This window comes from Martes martes, assembly GCF_963455335.1.
Source record: "Martes martes genome assembly, chromosome: 11".
NCBI lineage: Eukaryota > Metazoa > Chordata > Mammalia > Carnivora > Mustelidae > Martes > Martes martes.
Window position 1 is genome coordinate 102444002 of NC_137899.1, and position 22795 is coordinate 102466796.

The 22795-nt window shown below is 61.5% G+C and overlaps 2 protein-coding genes across 4 annotated transcripts in view; one reads left to right on the plus strand and one right to left on the minus strand.

Annotated features, from left to right (window-relative positions):
- The first annotated feature begins 1030 nt into the window (after window positions 1–1030).
- Window positions 1031–6719, plus strand: CHPF2 (chondroitin polymerizing factor 2). Its single transcript, XM_080818479.1, has 5 exons — window positions 1031–1108; window positions 1618–2807; window positions 3227–3791; window positions 4378–4560; window positions 5271–6719. Exons 2-5 carry the CDS (start codon window positions 2521–2523, stop codon window positions 6576–6578), a joined length of 2343 nt encoding a protein of 780 aa, XP_080674605.1. The 5' UTR covers window positions 1031–1108; window positions 1618–2520; the 3' UTR covers window positions 6579–6719.
- SMARCD3 (SWI/SNF related BAF chromatin remodeling complex subunit D3) overlaps window positions 6664–22795 on the minus strand; it is a 29009-nt gene continuing 12877 nt past the window's right edge. Inside the window, exons 1-13 of one of the 3 annotated variants that reach the window (XM_080818482.1) lie at window positions 16089–16378; window positions 12948–13159; window positions 11196–11238; window positions 10258–10380; window positions 10013–10135; window positions 9666–9761; window positions 9411–9512; window positions 9027–9188; window positions 8165–8262; window positions 7912–8047; window positions 7500–7622; window positions 7269–7370; window positions 6667–7035 (exon numbers count right to left, since the gene is read on the minus strand). In XM_080818482.1, coding sequence (XP_080674608.1) covers window positions 6982–7035; window positions 7269–7370; window positions 7500–7622; window positions 7912–8047; window positions 8165–8262; window positions 9027–9188; window positions 9411–9512; window positions 9666–9761; window positions 10013–10135; window positions 10258–10380; window positions 11196–11238; window positions 12948–13159; window positions 16089–16166 — 1452 coding nt within the window. In that variant the 5' untranslated portion in view covers window positions 16167–16378 and the 3' untranslated portion in view covers window positions 6667–6981. Of the gene's footprint in view, window positions 7036–7268; window positions 7623–7911; window positions 8048–8164; window positions 8263–9026; window positions 9189–9410; window positions 9513–9665; window positions 9762–10012; window positions 10136–10257; window positions 10381–11195; window positions 11239–12947; window positions 13160–16088; window positions 16379–22795 lie in introns of those variants that run through there. The other 2 variants (XM_080818483.1, XM_080818481.1) reach the window with 2 other exon arrangements.

Below are 22795 nucleotides of genomic sequence, written 5' to 3' on the forward strand. Positions count from 1 at the left end.
CCTATTAGGCCTGTGCCTTCCCAGCCGAGCCCGCACTGTGCTCTTGGAACGCCCCGCCAGCCCTCGCCCCCCGTCGCGCGGTTTTCTCCTCTGTCGTCGGGCTTCAGCTGGCCCTGACCCCCCAGTTCTCTGGCGCAGTATCTTTCTTCTCTCAGGGCCTCTGTGCTCTGCTCTTTGCCCGGCAAACTCCTCTCCACTTTTCGTCCACGTAACTTACCGAATCTTTGATCTTGGCATTCCCAAATTCCCAATCTAATTCAGTTCTTCCCGTCCTGTTTTTCCGCGGGGCTCTACTTCCTGCAATGGTACTTATGACGGGCTGTGATTCCATTTCTACCTGTTTATTTTTTTGGTATGTCAGTGTGTGTTTACTGTGTCTCCCTCAACCCTCAGCTCCCGGAGGGCAGGGGCCATGCCCACCTCACCTACCACTTGTTCGCTCAACTCTCCCTCCTCCCCTTTGCTTTCTTTTTAAAGATTTTATTTATTTGTGAGAGAGAGCGCACGCACAAGTTGGATGAGCCGCAGGCAGAGGGAGAAGCAGGCTCCCGGCTGGTGCAAGGAGCCGGATGCAGGACTCGATCCCACGACCCCGGCATCAGGACCGGAGCCGAAGGCAGACGCTTAAACGACCGAGCCACCCAGGCGTCCCTCACGCAACACTTTGAACGCCGGCCTGCAACCGGGTAGGCAAACATTTCTGAAATACGTCAGGGGATGATGGGGCTCCGAAGCCACCGGGAGAAGTCGTCGAGGAGGCAGAGGCAGAGGCGCGCCCACTGAGGCGAAGGACATTTTATTTCCGAGGAAGACAAAGCTGAGGCCGGAGAAGCTGCCGGCCCCCGGGTCCACGGCTACTAGCGTCAGGGGGGCGCTCGCTCCTTCTCGGGGGCGGCCACCCGGCGGGGCTGCCACGTCATCCCCTCGGCGGCTGCGCAGTGGGGGGAAGGGGCGGGGAGACCACCCAGCGGGCGGAGGCGGGGCGAGCGACCGGATGCGGTCACCATAGAGACCGGGGCTGACGGCGAGCGGAAGAGGAAGGCGCGGGCCGGGCTGTGAGGTGGCAGCGGCTGCAGCGGCGGAGCCGGCGCCTCGGCCGGGCACTGGGGTCTGTTCCCCCTTCCCCGCCCTTCCCCCCCGCAGGGGCGACAGGGGCGCCGCTCCCGTCGGCAGGTGCAGGTCCCACCCCCACGCCCTCGCCCTGCTCCCCGGGACGACGCCGGCCGCATCGGCCACACCTGGCTGCCCTTTACCGGTCCGCCGCCTCCCCGGCCCCGCTGCAGGGCCTCCTCCCGCTGTGGGACGCGGGCGTGCCTGCCGCCCCTCGCCCGCACGCACAGGCAGGGCCTTTGCCCCGCCGACGGGCCGGATAACGGGGACTTCGCCTTCCTCCCCGGCCGCGACCTCCCTTCCCTCGGCCCGAGTCCCCCGGCCCCTCCTCGACAGTTCCGTGACGCAGCCGGGTTTACTTCTGTTTTAAGACTAACAGCTAAAATTCGCCGTGGGCCTTCCTTCTAGGACTGGAGTTGGTCTTTGAGCGCTGAGAGGTGGGGCAGGGGCGCTGGTCCCGGCCGCGGTGGCGTCCGAAGCCAGCCGAGCCTCCGTTTGCTTTCACAGGACCCCGGTGGCGTCTCTGGCTGCTGCTCGTCCTCCCACGGTGGTTTGGCTTGGGCACCTGCGGCCCCGGTCAAACCAGACGCCGAACTGCTCTTACGCAGCCGGAGTTACTGTCATTTGCTTCCTGCTTCCTCTCAGAAGAAGGTGGACGGCACCAGCCTCTCAGCAGCTGGGGTTTCAGAGAACTGCCCTGCAGAATGGCTCCACCAGCCGTCGTGCTCCTCTGAGAGGCTCTCAGTGCTGAGTCGCCCTGTCTGTCCACCTCATGTGGGTGGGCGGAGCTGTGCACCATGCCAGCGGCTCTTGACCATTCTGGACTGGGAGGAGGGGTAACTCTACTAGCTGTGGGTTTTCTTAAGACTCAGGAGTAGAGTAGAAAGAGGCCCCTAGCCCTTCCCCTGTGCTGCCCGTCAAGAGCCAGTCAGCCGCCCCTTCAGGAAGCTGAGTGAGAAACCTGCCCCCAGCCAGGTGCTCTCGGAAAAGGCCCACGGATGAAGGCTCTTGTGGTTGGGGCTGTTCTCTTCATGGAGCTTTTGCTTTTCCCCAACCGTTTCTTTATCAGCTGCTGCTGTGTGGACTCAGATCAGGTCTCCAGATGTGTGTAGATCTTCTCTTTGGGTTAGACGTGGTAGGATTAAGTTTTGTTCCCTCTTTTTGGAAGACAGACCATAATCCCATTAGTGGGTGAAATCCACTCTAATATGTATTGCCCTTTAGACTGAGGGTTAAACTGGGCACCTTGAGGACTGAAGCCCAGCCTCGCGCTTCCTGGGGATGCTGGGCCTGGCAGCAAACACACCTCGCTCTGTCGTTGACTTCACTGGTTCCAGGTTTCCTGGTTAAAACTGTAGGCCTGCTACTGGCCTGACGCCCATTGATCCTTGAGGCCGTGCCCCCTGGGGCATGCATATGGCAGGGCCTCCCACCATGCGACTGAGCTCCCTGTTGGCTCTGCTTCGGCCAGCACTGCCCCTCATCCTAGGGCTGTCTCTGGGATGCAGCCTGAGCCTCTTGCGGGTTTCCTGGATCCAGGGCGAGGGAGAAGATCCTTGTGTGGAAGCTGTGGGGGACCCAGGGGTGCCACATGATCCAGACTCAAGAACTGGACTCGACCAAAGTGATGAAGACTTCAAACCCCGGATTGTCCCCTACTACCGAGATCCCAACAAGCCCTATAAGAAGGTGCTCAGGTGAGAGCTGTGTGTGTCCACGGTCCCCAGACCCCACTGCCACGCGGCTCGAAGGCCTTGCCTCCGCCTCCATGGAGAGCCCGTGTCGGGCTCCTGGAGCAGTTCTTTGCCTTATTACCCATCACGGTCTGCTCCTGTTTTTCCTGCTCAGGTTTGGGAAAGTCTCCCCCGTTGGTGTTAAATTGGTGTCGGATGTTCTTCAACAGGGCAGGAGATGCATCTGACCATCTAATCATCTAACCCATCCGTAGTAGACCCCTCCCCAAATGAGCTCCAGTGTCCGTGGGTGCTCGCTGTAGTAGCTCATTCATATCGATGAGGAGGTCCCTCCTCTTCGTTCCCAGAGCGACGTCTATGCTGGACAGACTGGGCCCCTAAAGCTTAAGGAGTTGACCCTTGGCGTGTTGGTCCCTCTGCAGGACTCGGTATATCCAGACAGAGCTGGGCTCTCGGGAGCGGTTGCTGGTGGCTGTCCTGACCTCCAGGGCTACCCTGTCCACTCTGGCTGTGGCTGTCAACCGCACGGTGGCCCACCACTTTCCTCGATTACTGTACTTCACGGGGCAGCGAGGGGCGCGGACTCCTGCGGGAATGCAGGTGGTCTCCCACGGGGACGAACGGCCAGCCTGGCTCATGTCAGAGACCCTGCGCCATCTCCACACGCACTTTGGGGCCGACTACGACTGGTTCTTCATCATGCAGGATGACACGTATGTACAGGCCCCCCGCCTGGCCGCCCTCGCTGGCCACCTCAGCATCAACCAAGACCTGTACTTGGGCCGAGCCGAGGAGTTTATTGGCGCAGGCGAGCAGGCCCGGTACTGCCACGGGGGCTTTGGCTACCTGTTGTCACGGAGTCTCCTGCTTCGACTGCGGCCACATCTGGACGGCTGCCGAGGAGACATTCTCAGTGCCCGTCCTGATGAGTGGCTTGGCCGCTGCCTCATCGACTCTCTGGGCATCGGCTGTGTCTCACAGCACCAGGTGACAGCCCTTTCAAGTCACTCTCGGTCCCCAACAATTCGTAGCACCTGAGCAATTGGTCTCCAGGGTGGGTGCTGTTGGCTCCTTCCCAGCAGCAACTTGGGGTTTTGTCCTTCCTAGCCACTGACCCTAACTTTGAATCCTTAGGCTGTCAAAAGTGGCAACTTGTTAGGGACCCCCTGGGCAAGATAGGAAAGTGTCCCTGCTCACCAGCTCCTGCCAGCTGTCCCTCCCGCCCGTTGCCCCCTCCTCCTTATGACATGCACAGTCATAATTGATCTGGGAATGTCCTAGAGGTGGCCACTGCCCTGGAGAAATAAGGTAAACCAGAGTAGTGGGAGCATTTTCTGGCTCATGGGTTCATTCTCTTGAAACAGTGGGGTTCTTTGGGCAATGAGGGCATCCTAATGGCCTACTTCACATTCTTTTTTCCCACATCTGGTGAGAGGCCAAGTTTAAGGGGACCCTGGAGCGAGCTCCGGCTCTCCCCACTTCTGTGGCAGCCACAGGTGTGAATGCTGAGCCCGGGTAAGGGTGGCGGGGACAGGCAGGGTGTGGTTTTGATTGATCTGATTGGTCCCTTTAGGGGCAGCAGTACCGTTCCTTTGAACTGGCCAAAAATAGGGACCCCGAGAAGGAGGGGAGCTCGGCCTTCCTGAGTGCCTTCGCAGTGCACCCTGTCTCCGAGGGAACCCTCATGTACAGGCTTCACAAGCGCTTCAGCGCTCTGGAGCTGGAGCGGGCGTACAGCGAGATAGAGGAGCTGCAGGTGAGCCCCGGCCCGCTGCTAGCGGTCAGACGGAGCGTCCCCTGTCTGGGCGCCCAGGGAGGGGGCGGCCAAGCGAGCGGGGAGGTGGGTGGGGTAGGAGGAGGCTGACCCTACCTCGGTGTACGCATCTCCCAAGGAGAGGGGACCCAGGTCAATCATAAGAGAAGCTCCCAGCCCGACCTGGTTGCAGTGAAAAGGGTTTGCAGGCGCGCTGTGAGGACGGGGGCTCAGTCCAGCGCTTAGACATGGCTGTTTAGGGCCCCTCCACTGGAGAAGCAGAAGCCTGGAAGTCCCTGAATTTTTAGCACTGTCCTTAAAAAGCCCACAGGTAGACATGGAAGAACGCTCCAGGGGATCGTAGGGGTTGTGAGGCGGGGAAAGCAGGTGAAAGCGAAGGTTCCGTCTGAAGAGGGTGTCCTGCGGGTGTGGGACAGCGAGGTTGCGGGGCTTCAACTTCTGCAAAAGCACATTTCCCCCTCTTCCTTCTCGCACCGGCTGGGTGAGGTGCGTGCGATTCACATGCTTTCTGCATTTTACACGCAGGAACGGAAAGGGAACTAAGTGATTAGCCCAGGGGCACCTCACTGTGTGTTGACAGAGTCAGGACGGAGCTCAGAACCCAGAACGGAGCTCAGAACCCAGAACGCTAGAGCCGGGTCGGGCCCTGACTCCCCAGAGGGCACTAACTGTGCGTCCTCCCCCGCCCCCAGGCTCAGATCCAGAACCTGACCGTGCTGACCCCCGAGGGCGAGGCAGGGCTGAGCTGGCCCATCGGGCTCCCAGCCCCTTTCACACCACACTCCCGATTTGAGGTGCTGGGCTGGGACTACTTCACAGAGCAGCACACCTTCTCCTGTGCCGACGGGTCCCCCAAGTGCCCACTGCAGGGGGCCAGCAGGGCCGATGTGGGCGACGCCGTGGAGACGGCCTTGGAGCAGCTGAACCGCCGCTACCAGCCCCGCCTGCGCTTCCAGAAGCGGCGGCTGCTCAACGGCTACCGGCGCTTCGACCCGGCTCGGGGCATGGAGTACACGCTAGACCTCCTGCTGGAAGCCGTGACGCAGCGCGGCCACCGGCGGGCCCTGGCCCGCAGGGTCAGCTTGCTGCGGCCGCTGAGCCGGGTGGAGATCCTGCCCATGCCCTATGTCACCGAGGCCACCCGCGTGCAGCTGGTGCTGCCGCTCCTGGCGGCCGAAGCTGCCGCGGCCCTGGCTTTCCTCGAGGCCTTTGCGGCCGGGGTCCTGGAGCCACGAGAGCACGCGCTGCTCACCCTGCTGCTGGTCTACGGACCTCGGGAAGGCGGCCGAGGGGCCCCAGACCCGTTCCTGGGGGTGAAGGCAGCGGCGGCTGAGTTAGAGCGGCGGTACCCGGGGACCAGGCTGGCCTGGCTCGCTGTGCGCGCGGAGGCCCCTTCCCAGGTGCGGCTCATGGACGTGGTCTCTAAGAAGCACCCCGTGGATACACTCTTCTTCCTCACCACCGTGTGGACCAGGCCCGGGCCGGAAGTCCTCAACCGCTGCCGAATGAACGCCATCTCTGGCTGGCAGGCCTTCTTCCCCGTGCATTTCCAGGAGTTCAACCCTGCCCTGGCACCACAGAGACCTGCCCCAGGGCCCCCGGGCGCCGGCCTTGACCCCCCGTCCCCTCCTGGGGCCGACCCCGCCCGGGGGCCCTCGGTCGGAGGCAGGTTTGACCGACAGGCGTCCGCGGAGGGCTGCTTCTACAACGCGGACTACCTGGCGGCCCGAGCCCGGCTGGCGGGGGAACTGGCAGGCCAGGAAGAGGAGGAAGCCCTGGAGGGGCTGGAGGTGATGGATGTGTTCCTCCGGTTCTCAGGGCTCCACCTCTTCCGGGCCGTGGAGCCAGGGCTGGTGCAGAAGTTCTCCCTGCGGGACTGCAGCCCACGGCTCAGCGAGGAGCTCTACCACCGCTGCCGGCTCAGCAGCCTGGAGGGGCTGGGGGCCCGGGCGCAGCTCGCCATGGCGCTGTTCGAGCCGGAGCAGGCCAACAGCACCTAGGGGGGCCCGGGGCCTGCCCCTCCGCGCTTCCCCCTCCCGCCTCAGCCCCGGGAAGGGCGAGGCAAAACGGATGGACAGATGGAGAGCTTGTTGCTGTATTGTTTTTAATAAGAAAAAACGTTATTAAAAGTGTCTTCTGCCAAACTGAGTTTAGGTCTAGGAAAAACGGAGGAAAGAGAAGCATCGGGGGGAGGGGGTGGGGAATTTTCCCAGAGGGACCCACCGCCTTCCCTGGTCCTTCTTCCCCAGTTGTCAATGACACACAAGGCCGCTCTCAGATGCATGACCTTTAATCGTTCCCCGCCTCACCCGGAAGGTGTCACAGGAGTGACAGCAGAGCCCCCGGGGGTGGGGGTGCCGGGCCGGGCCGAAGGCCCACAGTGGCGCTCGTTCACAGGGGCTCCTAGGTGTTGCGTACAACCAGCGACTGCTCCAGCTCCTGCCTGCGCTGCTGGATCTTTAGAGAAATGAGAGCAGTAGCAGGTTACGCTGTTGCCGGTGAGTGACAGGACAGCCCCGACCGCCCAGCCACCCTGCTAGAGCGTCTGGCAGCAGGGCTCCCGGGGAGGGCTCCGTGGTGAGGGGTTGGTGGAGTGGCAAGGGCCACTGGCCGCGCCGGGAAGGGAGGCTTCTCTTGGAGGGAGCGGGGGTGGGGCGGGGGGGTCTGAGGTCCGGGGGGCCCCTCCGCACCTTGCAGTAGAAATAGCGGCTGACAGCTTCCTGGGACCAGGGCTGGTGGTAAAACTCAGCCCGGCGCTCCTCCTCGGGGTTGCCTGCCACATCTGTCATCACCTGGGAGGGAGCAGTGGGGTCAGCCTCGAGCCTGGACCACCCACCCCCACCCCCCGCCCTCATGTAACAACATTTACTGTCTTCCCAATATGCTTCTCTTCCATCCAGTGCTCCCTGAGTCCCCTTCACCTTGAGGTCCCGGCTCTGGGAGCGGAGCAGGTCTTGGATGTAGCCTTTGGGGTCTCTGGAGAAGCTTAGCATGAAGTCCCTCTGGATCTTGAGCTGGTTTATGGACTCAATCGTCTCATGGATCTACAGGTAGAAAGACAGACGCTTTCGCCTGGCCATGGTGATGTGGGAGAGGAGGGGCAGGAGGACGGGGGCCCATGGTGGAGAGGGATTTGCTGCTGTTCCTTTGAAGGGCAGTCCCTTAGGTCCCTGATGTGGCTGCAGTCCCCGGGAAGGGGGATGGGCAGAGCTCCAAGTAGCGAGGGAAAGGCCACCTGCCCCCTTCTCTCCACAGGCCTGTACTCTCGTCTCTTGTCTGCATTTTGCCATTTCTGGGTTAATGTCCCACTCCAGCTCTGGGCTCTGGCCCCACCTTACTGTCCAGAGCGCTGATCTCCTGCTGGTTGGCCGTGGACAGGAGAAAGCTGCTCATCTGTCCCTTCAGTGGCTCCTCCACCTCCACGTCAATGTCGTAGCACGCCGTCTTCTTCTGGTCGGACGGGTCCACGCTGCCAGGGAAGTCCAGCCCTTGGTACCCGCGGCAGTTGCAGGGGTGGGGGGTGGGGGGAAGAGGGAGGGCAGGACTGCCATGACTCCCTGGTCTCGGGAGCAAGCCGGGGCCTCACCTGATGACGTGGTTGATGACAATGGGGTCGGGGGGCAACAGCAGAGCTGTGAGGCGCTGGGGAATCTCTGAAAACTTCAGCCGCGGGCAATCAAAAATCTGAAGTAGGAGAGAAAGAGAGACCAGTCTCATCTGCTTGAGAAGAGTGTAACTACAGCCCTAGATCCTTCCATTCTGGGACGGCCACAAGAGGCCAGGAGCAAGTCTAAGTCCTCATTGCTGCCGGAGTGGGGACGAGGGTGTCTGCAGGTGGCGGAGCGTGGAGAAGGACGTGGGCTGGTGCGGTGCCGCGGTCGAAAGCGTCAGCCTGGGGTCTGTGGCCGCCGAGGTAAATCCTCGGCAAATCCTGCCTCTTCCGTTAACCTGGCAACCTCGAGCCAATCCCCTAAGCTCTCAGGCCTCGGTTTCTTCGTGTCCAGAGTGGGGATGGTAATGACCAGGGAGGTTGGGAAAACTAAGTGGACGAGCCCACACCGCCTGCCACAGAGCCCGGCACACGGCAAGCACTCAATAAACATCGACTTATTTTACGCCTCAAGCTTATCTGCCGTGTTTATTTAAAAAGCTTTACAAATAATAATCTCTACTTTGGTAGAGTCTGGATCCAGGACTGGAACCCAGGGATCCCAACTCCCAAGTGCCAAGAATATTATGTTCCCCAAACTGTTGGCCTTTTAAGGTTCCAGAACTCTCTAAACGGGCTTGGCTAAAAGGGACAGGCTGCGGCGTGGAGCAGTAGGGTAGGGTGTGCGCTGGCACCCAGGAATCTAGAAGCGGTGGTGGGAGGTTGCCTTCATTGAGGCACTTCCCCTATTGGGACCTCTGCCTGCCCCCCACATCCCTGGGATCGTGAGAGAGGGTACCTGCTGGAAGTATTTGTCCCCATTGATGTATTCCTTGTCGTGCGAGTCCTGCAGCCTGTTGGTCTTCACGTACTGCCACAGGGCCTGCACGATGGCCGAGCGGCTCTGCGTGTGCAAGCCCAGCAGCCGAGCCAGGCGGGGGTCCAGTTTGAATTGGGGAGGCTGGGAAAAGATGGCCGTGAAGATAAAAGAGAGGGGAGTGGGAAGAACTCAGGGCCAGGCAGCTGGGGACTGGGGGGACATGATAATCGGGCTCCTGGGAAACATGCTTCTGGAGATGGGGAGGAGGGAAGAAAATGGGGTCTCCCGGGGTACACTCCCTTGAAGCCGAGGCCTGCCCTAAGAGAAGGGGTGTGGGGCGGCGTCTGGGGGAGGGGCACGGACCTGGTAGTCCAGCATGAGGAGCAGTGTGCAGCGGACGCTCAGGTCCCCCGGCCTCTTCACCTGGAACCCATCCGTCTCCTGGGTGGTGGGTGTCCGGTGCCACTGCCCAGGGGAGGAGAGCTGGGTCACCTCACAGGCCCATCATGGCTTCTGGGGCCAGGGGCTCTTGGGTGGTCCCTGATCCAGATCCATGTGGTTGAGGGAATGGTGGTCTGTGGCAGAGTGGCCACTGCCCGGGCAGAAGTTGGGTCTTACCTCAACGAGGTGGTTGTCGGGGCCATAAAGGTCTTTGTCCAGCTCAATGACCAAACTCTTGAAGAAGGAAGAGAACTTCCGCTTCTGCTTGCTGGGCTGTGGGAGAGGGACAGGGACCGTGGGGGCAGGACAGGGACCGTGGGGGCAGGACGAGCCGGGGGTGGGTGGGGCTGGTTGGGTAGGGCAGCACGGTTAGAAGCAGGCCTCTGCACCCGGGCTGTCTCTTCAGGCCGCCCACCCCTCGCCGGGGCTGACTCCCTAACCCGTGGTGCAAACATCTCCTTCTGTCCTCAGCTCAGCCCCATACCCACCCCAGGACACCCGGAGAGACCTGGGCCAGGACGTACGTCATCCAGAAGCTTCCCCTCCACCCGCAGCTCCCAGGAGGCGATGCTGCCATCAGAATCTTCAGCATCAGGCTTCGCAGGGTTAAAAGTATTGGAGATATACAGACGCAGCTTCCGCTTTTGCTGTAGAAATAAAGAGTGTAGTATAGAGCCCACGCGGCATGCTCCCGTCCCCCGGGGCGATCCCACTGCTCCGTTCTCGGAACACGACCTGGAGCCCTCTTCCTGCCCCCAAATCAAGACACCTTCATTGGCCTCTTCAGAGCCTCCTGGATGTCCACCCGCTTCCGCATGATGGTTTGATCCAGCTTCCTCTCAAATGCCAGGAGGTCCATATAAGCCTGGGACTCCGGGACCAGCTCCCGGATCTGGAAGAGCAGGAGGAGGGCAGGGAACGAGGGGCTCAGCCAGTCTTGTAGGTGGAACGTGCATGTCAGGTGGTCCCAGGATACAAAGAGTGTAGAGGGGTGCTGGCCAGGTTCCGGGCATGGAACTTCGAGTGCAAACGGGGACGTCTCCCCAGGACCGCATATCCAGCAGAAAGGACCTCGGCATGTAGGGCTAAAAGTTGCTTCTCCCTCGAGAGAGAAGCATTTCATCACTAGGGGAGGCCGCAGCCACGGAGCCCAGCAAGTGGGACTTCACCTCATCTCGTCCTTGCCCTTGTCACATGGCCTCTGGACCTTCCTGGGGTGCCTGAGACAGAGGATGTTGCTGCTTGCCTCTACACTGGCACCCCACCTTGTCGCTCCACTGACATCTCAGCCGTGCTACCTCCCACGCCTCGCTGCGCCTGGGTTCACTGATGATGTCCAGGCCTTCTGGCCGGCCTCAGTTCCCTTCACTCCCCTGCCAGCCTTTGGTCCCCCAGCTCTTGTGACCTCTTTGTCCCACACCTTTATTGATGTCTGTGGACTGCGGGAGCTCAGTCCACTGCACCCCGGGCCCAGGACCCCACCTCTTACGGCGGCTCCACTCCTTCCCTCCGCCCCACCCCCTCCCTCTGGCCAGGGAGCCCCACTTCTTAATTAGCTTTTTAAACAAAAAGTGAAAGTGGCTGTGATGCTGAAGCTCTGCTCCTGAGGGGGGAGGGGAAGCGGCCCAGGGCGGTGGGGTGGGGGGAGAGGAGGCAGAGCAGCACAGGGTGGGGGGAGGGCCGGGGGCTGCTGTGAAAGGCACTCACCCTTTGAGGGAGGATTTTGTCAGCCATCTTCCTCCTCTTGGCACTGTACATTTTTTAAAGAAAAAACCAGGTTACCATGGCGACAGATCTGGGAGTAACGAGGCCACCTGCTAAATTATCCCGACATCTCCACCCGCCTGGCTGGGGTTCCCACAGCCCGCCCGTCTGCCCGCCCAAGGGGCTACGGCAGTGGTGTCTGGCATGGCGCTATGTCCTCTTGTGGGCAGCAGACGTGGCCCCGTCCTTTTCTCTAGCCCGGGCGCCCCCTTCCACCCCGCCACATCCTCAGGCCAGAGACATTTAGACTTAGGAAGGGTTGGGGGGGAGCTGCAAGAGTGTTTGAGAAAAGCTAGGGAGGGGGAGGACAGAGGAGAGGGAGGAGGGATTCTGAGGAGTTTCCCTTTCTGTTAAGCCGAGGTACACAGTCCAAGGTGGCTTGAGTTCAGAGGCAGGGGAGCAGACGCCCTCTCCCATCCCTGGAGCAGGAGGTGACGGGTGAAGCCGGTGAGGTCTTGTAACCCTAGCACCATGGGCTTGGGAGAGGATGCTGGCAGGCCCTCGGATCACCCTGCCCTCAGGGTCCAGAAACACACCCAGAGAGATCCAGAGAGAGGCGTCTCCTGCGGGGTGTGACCGCAGGCTGGGTTTGGGGTGGCAGCTGGGACTTGGGACTCTTCTTGACCTGCTAGCTGCTTCTGATTCCCAAAAACACCCCCAGAAAATCCGTGGCGAGTTGAAATTAAAACCCAGCCTAGAGGATGGCTCGGTACCATCCGTGTGTGGTGACAGCCACTGTCCCCTCCTGCCCAAGAGCCTGTTCTAAGGCCAGGTGAGCCCCTTTCATTAAAGGTCTGATTTGTTTTGAAGAAATTATCTATGTGAAACTCTCCATCTACACAAGACAGATCAGGAACTTGTTTACTGTATGAAAGGATGATTCACTTTGCAAAAGAATTCATCTTGGGAATCCTATAAATGGTGAATTTTCCTTGATGTGTAAAAAAATATTTAATAATGAGGTAAAATCCATATTACTCTTTTTATAGGACTCCATCTGGTGTGCAAAGGGAAGCATGTGTGTTTGGTTAAATAGTGAAACCCAGAGGGGCATCTCTCTTGCCAGACACCAGCAGGGGCTTTCAGGGTGTCACCAGCTGGCTCAGACAGGGGAACGGGCTGGCCTCTCCTGGCTGGGGGGGGCAGACCTGGTCCCGAGGACAGATTATGGCAGCTCCCCATCCTCTGAGTGCCTAGGAAGCGCTGGAGAGCAGGACTCTGCAGGAGACCACCCACCCACAGGGCAAATCCCCAGGCTCCACCCCCCTGACCAGAGAGTCAGACCGAGACTGTCTGGAGTGGGGCTTTTAAACAGTCAAGCCAGGGGACTGAGGACGGTGCACTGGACAGCCACACTTGGGGAAACCGTCCCCAAAGCTCAGCCCTCAGTCCTACCGCCAGCCCCACCCCCACCCCAAAGACAGAAGCGTCTCCCAGAACCTGGGGACAAGGGCTGGAGAGAGGGAGGGGGCAGGTGACAAGGAGAAGGGCGCGACGGCCGCAGCTTCAGTCTCTACGGTGGGCGCACAAAGGAACCAGACCGGTGCCCCCTCGGCCCACCTCCCCAGAGGGCATCCCACCCGGGACGGCTCGTTCCTCGCTGATCCTTCTTCCTCGCTCCTTCCAGTCTCGCTCCTCACCCACCCCGTCCCTGGGGTCCCGTGGCCCGCCCCCTCCGCGCTGGGCCCCACTCACCTGCGGCTCCGCGCGGGGGCGGTGGGCACCGGCTGGCCCTGGCTCTGGGCCTGGCTCTGGCCGGGCGGGGGCGCTGCTCGCTTGCGGGCGGGCTCCATGCCCGCGGGGGCCAGGCCGGGTCGCACGGCGGGGCTGCCCATGTACGGGGAGCCCGGGGGGCCCATGGGCGCCCCCTGGTGGGGCATCCGGGCTCCAGACGGCATCCCGGGGCGCTGGGTGGGGGGGGGGGGACGGGGGCGGGGGCGGAGGTGAAGCAGAAACAGGCGCCCGCCGGTCAGACCAGGGCCCCGGTTCCAGGCGCGGTGAGCCGCGTCTCTCCCACCCCAAGCCCCCCGGCCGGTGACCCCGATGCCGCCGGCGTGAGCGAGGGGAGGGAGGGGCAGGGGCGCCGCAACCGCGCGGCTCGGCGGAGGGGGCTCTGCGTCTCGCTGCAGGAAGCTAACTGAAGCCAGGCAGCTGCACCGGGCATCGCCAGCCTCGGGTCTGCGGAAGGTACCGCGAAAATGAATATTAATGGCGCCTTTCAACCTTTTCAAAGGATGTTCACATCCACAGGTTCCTCCGCAAGACGGACTGAGGGGGTCCTTCCCACCCCACTTGACAGATGAGGCAACCGTGGCTCAAGGAGAAAAGCGACCTAGCCAAGGTCACGCAGCGCCTCCTGGCAAAGGCAGCACTGAACCGCCGTTTCCTGAGGGGCCCGGACTGTCTGCTCTCTGCAGCTTCACCTGGGTTAGAGGCCCGGCTCTCTGCTAGGATTCTGCCCCTGTTTCCACTCCCGGCTTCTCAAGTCCACTTCCTGGGGTGTCCTGGCCTGCGCTTGCCCTCCCCACCTTAGCCCGCCCTTCTCTCTGGGCCCTGCTTTCGACCCTTCAGCTCCAACCACACCCCCTCTGGCTGATGCCAAGCCTCCACACCCAGGGGTTTTGACGTCTTAGCCCCCTGCACCCCCCCGTCCCCCCCCCCGCCCCAATATGCCCTTAAGGTGAAGGCAGGAGCCAGTGAGGTCACACCCTACCAGGATTCCCTGACTCTACCGGAGGCAGCTGGGCTGGAGGTGGGCTGCCCAGAGGCTTGGAGAGCTCAGAGGCAGCGGCATTTCCTCCTCCATCCATCTCTCCCTTCCTGTCCGCCTGTATTACCAGAGATGGTTCCATCCTACAGAACTCCTCCACTTCCCTCCCACCCCGCCCCAGCGAGGTAGGAAGTCAGGGCTCAAAGGGGTGCCACAGAGAGCGAGATGAGGCAGGTGTATTCCCTTGCCACCTCAGATGGGATGTAGATGAGATGCAAATTCATTGAGTGAAATGTTTCACAGACTTTCAAAACCCCACTTGTCCAGATCCCAGAAGTGGGATTGGGGAAGGCCCCCCGAGGGGCTGTAAAGTGGAGGGTGGGTGTGAAGGGGACAAAGAGAGCAGGAAGGAGATTAGGGAGCAAGGGACGCAGCCCCTGTGCCCCTTTTACCTTTTACAGGCTACCCACTTTGTCTCCCAGAGTGCAAATGGCCCCAGGCACACGGAGGAGCCCTGAGCGTGAGCTGGGTGAATTCCTTCTAACTGCCAACTCTCCCTCGAGTCCCTCTTGCCCTGCACTAGGTCCACCCTAACTCCCAGCCGGTCAGCTGTCTCTGTCCATCTCTCCCACAGCAAAAACCGCCAGTCCATGTGTCTGCCTCCCCCACCCCACCTGACCCTGTCACTCACATCTCCAGCGTGGTGGCCCAGCATGGAGCCTAGGCCCCATTACAGTACAGACTGGGTATGGGGAGTGAAGCGGTGGGACCCCCAGCCACCCAAGAACTGGAGCTCTAAGTTGGCTAAATTTATAAACCAACCAACCAACCCACATGGATAGCCCCCTTTCTCCCCTGGATGGGCCTTTTTAAAGGGACTTCACCAAGCAGCATGGTTGGGCAGGCAACTTGGCTGACTGACAAGGGCACCCCTGGGAAGTTGCCTCAGAGATCTCTGGGACTGGAGGACAAGCTGCCCCAGCGAAGCCCCTTTACCCAATCAGCTGCTCTCCCATTTTTCAAGGCCATCGATACTTGCTGATTTGCTGAAGGGGCCCCAAGAGAGAAGTTTCCGGAGCCCCCGAAGGCTGTGCCAGCTACCCGGACCTCCCCAACGAAGGACCAAGATTCTAGGCACTCTGGCCTCCCTCACTGAGAACGTGCCTTCTTTGGGGTCACAACCAAATTTGGCCATAGTCAACTTGACTGCCTCCTCTGCACCCAGCTCCAAACCCAGTAGCCATTTCAAGTCCCACAGCCCCTGCCTCTCCCATTCCGCTGCCCTCCACGCCTCTCCCGGCCTGGCTCCTGCTGCCTCAGCCTGAGGTCCCATCCCCTCAGGTCACCCTGGGCTCCCTTAGGCTCCCTGTGGGCCTTCCAAGTCTGCTCCTGGCAGGAAGGGGCCACCCTGCCCCTTTGGCCTCTAGGCCTCACGTCCCTGACTCCAGGCCTTCCTTCACACCTTTGAGGATTTAAGGACTTCAGCTTCTCGTGGCTGAGTCAGCCAAGGGGATCTTCAGACCCCTTCACTTGGGGTCTGTCCCTAGAGAGGGTCTCTCTCTGACCCTGATGGCAGAGGCCATCAGCAAAGCCCCAGAGCCCTCCTGCCAGGATGCTGAGGCTGTTCAGCCAAAGAGCCTCCCGCTCGCAGTGCCTTCAGGGTCACCTGCTCCTTGCTCCCGGAGACACAATCAGAGAGACACTGTCCCAGCGGATGAGCAGCCAAACAGTCCACCCGGTGTTGTGTCCCCCACCCCCACCCCCCGGGCAGGGGAACACCTGGGCCCACGAGGAAGAGAACAGAAGACAACACGTCTGGTACAGAGGGGACCCCCCCCTACACACACACACTTGGCGGGGGGCAGTCCCCAAGTCCCACCCCCAGCCCCTGACAAGGACCCCTGCAGACGCCTCCCGTCCCCGCCCGGGCACCCATCCCCGGCCCGCCGCCTGACGACGTGTTCGAGTGCCAGGGCGCCGGCACCGTCCTGGGGCTGGGCCGCGGGCCGTGGCGCCCCTGCCAGAGGGTGGGAGAGCGGGAGCCCCCTCCCGGCCCCTCCCGATCATCCCTCCATTCAGCCCGCGCCAGCTCGCTCACCCTCCCCCGCTAACTTTCCCCCACTCACCACCCCATGGACCAGAAACTCAAAAAGTTTGCTTTTCGTGGCTTTGCGCGCCCCTCCGGCAACTTCGTCCGCGGCCATCGGGGTGGGCTCAGCGGCTCCTCTCACTCTCTCTCTCTCTTCCTCTTTCTTTCCCTTTTCTGCCTTTTTTTTTCCTCCAACTCTCCCCTCTGAGTCCTGCTGGGCTCTCTCACACTTCTACTCGAGCGGAGTGGGGAGGGGGCCCCTTCAGGGCTGCCCTGACGGCCCACGGCCCACGCCGCCGCCGCCCGCCCGCCGCCGCCGCCGCCGCCGCCGCCGCCGCCGCCGCCGCCGCGGCTGCCGCATTCCTGCACTGATAAGACAGAAATAGTCCGGCGGCCCGGGGTCTGCCTGTTGACTCGGCGGGGACACAAACGCCTGCCTTTCCAGCCCTCGCTGTCCAAACAGCGCAGATAAGCGGCGAGGCTCGCCGGCAAGCCCGGCTCCGCGGCGCTGGGCAGCGGCACTGCAGCCCGAGGCCGCCGGAGGGCCGCGGGGAGGCGGCGCGGGGAGGGGACGCGAGGGGAGGCGGCGGGGGGCTCGCCGGCCCCCCGGGCTCTCGCCACAAATAGTTTCTCGGTTCGGGAATTCGCCGGCAGGGCCAGGCAGGGAACAGTCAGTTCCAACTGTCCCCCAAGCGGCTCCTGCTGCATTTCTGAGGCCCTTTCCCCAGAGACCGGGCAGGCCAAGTAGGGAAACATTCGCTGGAAGGAATCCGGGGGGGAGCCGAGCCCGGAGGAGGCCTTCCTCCTGCTCCAGGCCCGCCGCGGTGGGTGTGCCCGGGGAGGCGGTGTCCCCGCGCGTCCGCAGATGTGTGCGCCCTTGTCTCGCCCGCCGTGTGTGAGTGCGCCCTTGTGTGGGCACGGCTCGGCGGCCGTGGGTGTGGGTGTTTGTGTGCGTGCACGGACAAACGCCTTCTCTGTGTGCCTCCCTCCACGGGAGCCCCCGTGCGTGTGCGCGCCGGCGAGTGCGTGTGTGGCAGGACAGGGCCTGTGTCTCCCAGCTCCCTGTGAGTCTATTTCTGGGTATGGGAGTCTTTGTTTGTCTCTATGTGAGAGAGTGAGGGCAAGAGGGGAAGTATTTCGGAAAAGAGGCGTGGATCCGACTCCTGAGAACAGGAAGAGAAAATGTGAGGGAAGGCGAGGGGCTGGGGTGGGTGCTTGGGCGGATGGGCAGAGGCAGTGAGGCGAGCAGAGCCTCATGGCTTTGGAACGGGGCATGGGAGGGGTGTGGTAGGGGACCCAGAGGTGCTGGGGCTGCTGGGTACGGGAGGGCCAGCCTCCAGACCCCAAAGAAAGCAGGGCTAAGTGTGGGTTTGTGAGGGAGCCCCAGAAGAGGCAGTGTGGAGGGAGCTGGCAGTCCCTGGGGTGAAGGACGGACAGGAAACAGGAGGGGCAAATCCTGAGATCCCCGGGCTGGGAACCATAGCGCCACCCAGTCCCCCGAAGGCCACACCCCTCTCCTCTCTCCTCCTTCTGGAGGAAGAGCCCAAGGGCTTTGGGACGAGGAGAGTGGGTCAAGTTTTAGGTGTCTCCTGGGGCTTCGCTGTCGGCATCCCGGTGAGGGCCGGGCAATGCCTGGGGGAATTTGTTGGAAAACTTATTTGCAGTTACACCTTAAAGACCCAGAATTGCACTGGGGAACCCCTCCAGCATGCCTTCAGAGGGCAGACAAAGAACCAAGGCTGTGTTCTGCCCGGAGAGTCCTTTTGCCTACAGCCTGACTTCCTTGGGCCCTCGCTGTGCTGTCTCCATGCAGGTGGGTGCCCGCTGTCAGTCCTCCAAAAGGCCAGAGTGGCCCAGGATAACCCTCCTTTTCTGCTGGCTTAGCAAGGAACCCAGAGGTCCCTTTTCTACCAGATCTCTACCCAGCTTCCCCCTACATTTGCCCATGCAGAAACTGGGTCTTGGCAGTGTGGGAACAGGTGGGTGGCTGCCTTAGGCCATGAAGGTGGCCACTGGTGACCTGGGGGAGGTTACCTCCAGTCTGTCTGCTAACCTCCAAAACCCCTCACTCATTCCCACGTCTAAGCCTCTTCTCCCACTATTCTTGTGCCTGGAATCCCTCTACTACTGCTCATCTGCCTATCCAGATCACATTCATCCTTTAAAGCCTAGTGTGGGCCCCAGCGCCTCCAGGAAGCCCTCCCCAATTCCACTCCTGTGCACCAACTCTTCTCTTCTTTGAATACGAATTGCCATCTACGCTATGCCGTGAGTTGGCACTTGCCTGACGAGTGTCTGAAATGTTATGTTTGATCTCCTAAATGTGGCCCCCTGACATCAGGAACTGGTCTTTAAGCCCCACTGTCCTCCCCACCCCAACCCCCATCCTGGGACACGGGGACTTAGGATCAAACGCCACCACCCAAAGCTCAGTGGGCCAGCGGATAAAGCTCATACTCTGCCACTTACCTGAAGGTGTGAGTCGCTATGGGCATCCCCACCCACGGTGGGTGCTTCTAGCATGGGCATGTGAAACCACGGACCTTACAGGTTCTGGGGGACTGGGGCAGGGGCAGACATGTTTAGGCTTTGTGTAAAGCTCAGAGTCCTCAACTCTCGAAGAGGCCTTTTGGGTAAAGAAGACAGCAAGTCTGAGTGCGGTGAAGGGCAGTGGGGATACCCCGCATTCCTGAGGGGCTGGTCCTGGTGGGGAGGAGATTGCAGGAGGTGGTTGGACCAAAGCTCTGGTGATACCCAGGGAGCTGGTGAGCATCACTCAAGACCACAGCTCACTCCCTCCTGGGCCACCGGAGCCTGAGCCTCGGAGCCTTGGAGCCTTGGAGCCTGAGCCTGGGGGGCCTCCCCCCACCTCCCAGCCACTTCTCTGGGAGACATCTTTACAGATCCATAATGCACGAATGGCCCTCAGGCACACACACCAGTGCAAAGGCGGAGGGACAAGGAGCCACAGGGATTTGCATGCACTGGCCCAGCCCCACCAGCCCCACATCCCACCCACAAGGTGCGACCGACAAGGCACCAGCAGGCACATCTCCTTGTTGCTTCTAAAGGGGCAACCCGACATGTGCAGACACGGGGCGGGAGGGGGGCCCTTCAGACCAGAAAGCAGAGGCGCAGGAGTGGGCACCCCGAGCCAGGACTCCCACCTCACAAAGACCAGGATCCCCAGTGGCTCAGCCCCAGAAGAGCGCCCGGCAGTGCTCCTGCCACAGGCTCCGGCCCGGCCCGGGGTAGGGTGGAGGTCCAGGGAAAGCCCTGCTTCCAGCTGGCGGGGGACCCTCCTCCCAGCCCAGCTGGGCCCTTAGCCCCGGCCGACCGGCCCAGGCCGTGCTCCGGGCAGACCGTGCGCGTGTCCGGGCAGAGGGCGGCCGCCCTGCGGCTCGGAGCCGGAGTCCCCCCTGCCGTCCCCCCATCTCTCCTTCCCTCCGAAGCACCACCAGCACCAAATGGCAAAGCGCCTCTCCCCGCTCAGGGAGAGATGCGCCGCGGCCGGCGGGACGGGCTCGGCGTCCCCCGCCTCCCCCTCCCCATCACCACCACCGCGCGGGAGCGGAGGGCGGCCGGGCGCGGGGGGCACGTCCCGGCCGGCGGCCGCCCTCCCTCGCCCTCGCCCGCCGGGGGCCGCGGCAGCGGCTGGAGCCGGACGGCAGCCGGCCCGGGCATGCGCACTGCGGCCTCCCTCCCGGTGAAGGTCAGCCCAGGGCCTAGCTGCAGGACTCAGTGGCGGCGGGGGAGGCAGAGGAGGGAGGAGGGGTGCGGCGGAGAGACTTAACTCCTTCCCTGCGGGAAGACGGCCATCGAGGCTGAGGCCGGAGCCCGCGGTACCCGCCCCCTCCCCGCCTTCAGTGGAGGTCCTGTAACGGGGACCCAGCTCTGGGGGATGGGGGAGGAGGGGCCCGGGAGGGAGAATGGAAGAAGGAGGCTAGGAGGAGAGGAGGGAAGCTGGGAAGGGGAGAGGGAGGAAGGCGAGGGAGGAACAAAGGAAACCAGACTGAAGGGAGAGACCTCTTTCCGCTGCCCCCTTTTCCGGATACCCCCAGCAATAAAGCTTTCCTTAGCGAAATGAAATTACCCTCACTGATTGGGGTGTCAGCGTGTGTGTGTGTGTGTGTGTGTGTGTGTGAGAGAGAGAGAGAGAGAGAGAGAGAGAGAGACACAGAGACACAGAGAGATAGTGAGACCAGCTGGAGCTCTCCGGCTGAGGACCCCTGATTACCCCTGATTTCCGCCTTCAGGTCCATCGCTGAACTCAGCGCCCAACTTCTCCTCTGGTCACTAAACCCCAAGGCATGCGTGGCGGGAGGTGGGGGTCCCAGAAGCAGTTCTGACCCAGCCTATCCACCTGGCCTAAATCCCAGGCCCCCAGGGAACCCCGGCTAGACCTTGGGGCCAGGCCCAGTCCCCAGAGGTGGGTGGAAGGGAATCTGCACCTTCACCCTCCCCAGCCTCTGGTGAGGGGCTTCCTCCAGGCAGCAGACACTGGCAGGCCTGGGACATCATGGCACAATCCTCCTCCTCCTCCTGGCTCCCCCTCCTCTTCCCAGGCCAGAGCAGAGCTGGGTGCCTCCGTTTTTGTGGGAGAATATTTCTGTACCTGGACACCTTCTGCTACTAGCCGGGGGGGGTCGTCTGTCTTTTTGTGTGACTTCACCTTTCTGTGTCAGTTTTGCAAACACACACAAGAAAGACAAATATGATAGAAAGAAGCAAAACACAAAGATAAACTAGGACATCAAAAATAACTGTGTGAAAAAAAAAAAAAATAACTGTGTGACCTTGGGCAAGTCACTGTATCTCTCCGTCCCTTGGCTTTCTCAGGAGTGGTGGGAGGGGGATAGCCAGATGATTCCTAGGGCCTTCCTGCCCTGAAATCCAAGGATTCCATGAGACTGAGACAGGAACCAAGGCAGACGAGATGGGAAGAGAGGGAGACAGAGATGTAGAGATGGGCCCACACTGTTTAAGGGGTGCTGCCAACCGGAAGTGAAGCCTGGTCCTTGTCACTTGAGCTTCCGGTAAGCCTTCACCACTGTGCAGTCAGCCTCCTGGGATGAGGGCAAGGCCTTGCCTTGGGGTCCCCAGGGTCCTGCTCAATAAGCAGGTGTACGATAAAGGCTAGTGGAATGAGTTAATCCTTCCTCTCTTGTTCTGTGGGGGGGCTCTCCAGTCTATGGGGGTGCTCTGTGCCCCCTCCCTGCCCCTCACCACCGGCTCACACGCGCACGATACCTGCAAACGTCAGCTCACGGGGGGGCCTGAGCACCCACCAGCCCAGGGGGGAGGCCCATTTTGGATTGGCAGCAGCTCTGCATTCTCCCCTCATGACCATCATTAATGATGGTTCCTTCTAGCAATCCAAGCCCGACAGCTTACAACAAGCCACCTGCTCCCCATTCTGGCAGGGATGGGGTTGGTCAGTGGGGAGGTGTTTATACGGGATCCTGAGGGGTGCTCTCACTGTCCCAGCTCCTGTCCTGCAGCCTAGGGGATGGGACACGGGGCACGGCTCGGCCTGGTGCAGGGGCAGGGAGGTGTCCACAGAACCATCTTTGCTCCCCACCCATCTACCTCTGGACCAACACTGGCCTGTCTAGCTAGCTGCAGGGGCAAAACAAGGCCTCCCTGGTCTCAGCCACCACACACTGTCAAGACCAAGGAAAAGCAAACCTCTCCTTCCCACCGCCTACCTCCCTCTACCAGCCTCCTAGCTGTCCGCGCCCCCACCCCCGCCCCGCCCCAAGCCAGGGCCCAGAAAACCCATCCATCCCACACTGCCCTCGGTCTGGCTGAAGCCATCTCTCCTGCCCCACCTGCACCCCACAGCTCCCAGGCCCCGCCCCTCCTTTCTCTCAGCGGAAAGAAGCCCCATCCCAGCACCTTGGAGGCCCTTCCTCTCCCGTGTCTCCCCCACAGCTCAGTGCTCCCTCATGGCCAGTGTTGGGACAGTCTCCTGGTGGCTTAATGTCACCACTGGGAAGCTTCTGAGGCCTCAGCGAGTGCTCTGACTGGATGGTCAGAGGGATTTCTGCCGACCACTACATTCTGAGGTCTGGGATGTCACCTGAGTGAAGAAAAAATGGGCAGGAAAAAAATTCATGTACATCTCCTTGACGAATGTTTCTGGGAAATCAAACCAAATGTCAGCTGGCAGGGGAACGCATAGATAAAACCTGCCTGGACGCCCCCGGGGACCTGTCCTCCAGGTCCCTGCAACTCCGGGGGGTGAGGCAAGGGCCGCAGGCCCCGCCCACAGGGTCTGAGGGTGCTCTTTCGATGCACGGGTGGGGGCCAAAAGCACCCTGCCCCTCCCCTCCTGACTCGACACTCCACCGGTATCTCCCGTGGTCAGCCTTGAGTGCACCTCCCTCCCCGAATGTGTCGGGCCCTACAGAAGCCCGGGACTCCCCTTAGCTGCATCCCCAGCTCTGTAAGCCTCTGGGGGGGTCCCCCTTCTCCCATCTCCCAATCCCAACCCTTCTCCTGTGTGGTCTGTCATACATAAAATTTCCAATCCGCTTGGCCACTTCTGAGAACAGCCCATTACCCTCTTGTGAGAGGAGCCCTCCAGAAGCCACTGCCCCCCCGGACTGTCACTGGCCGTGGCACTATTTTCCCCAGAGCACCCCTGCCACCGGCCTCGGCACTGACAGCCGTCGTCTTCTAGCTGCTTTTCGGGATCTTCGTGGATGGCCCTTGCCACACCTCGGGTCTCTCGTCCCTCGG

What these genes read in the sequence shown, in the direction of transcription:
- CHPF2 (XM_080818479.1), top strand. Translation starts at nt 2,521, where the DNA reads ATGCATATGGCAGGGCCTCCCACCATGCGACTGAGCTCCCTGTTGGCT. An exon ending in CCCTATAAGAAGGTGCTCAG is followed by an intron (nt 2,808 to 3,226) that starts GTGAGAGCTGTG and finishes GTCCCTCTGCAG; the next exon opens with GACTCGGTATATCCAGACAG. An exon ending in GCGAGATAGAGGAGCTGCAG is followed by an intron (nt 4,561 to 5,270) that starts GTGAGCCCCGGC and finishes CCCCGCCCCCAG; the next exon opens with GCTCAGATCCAGAACCTGAC.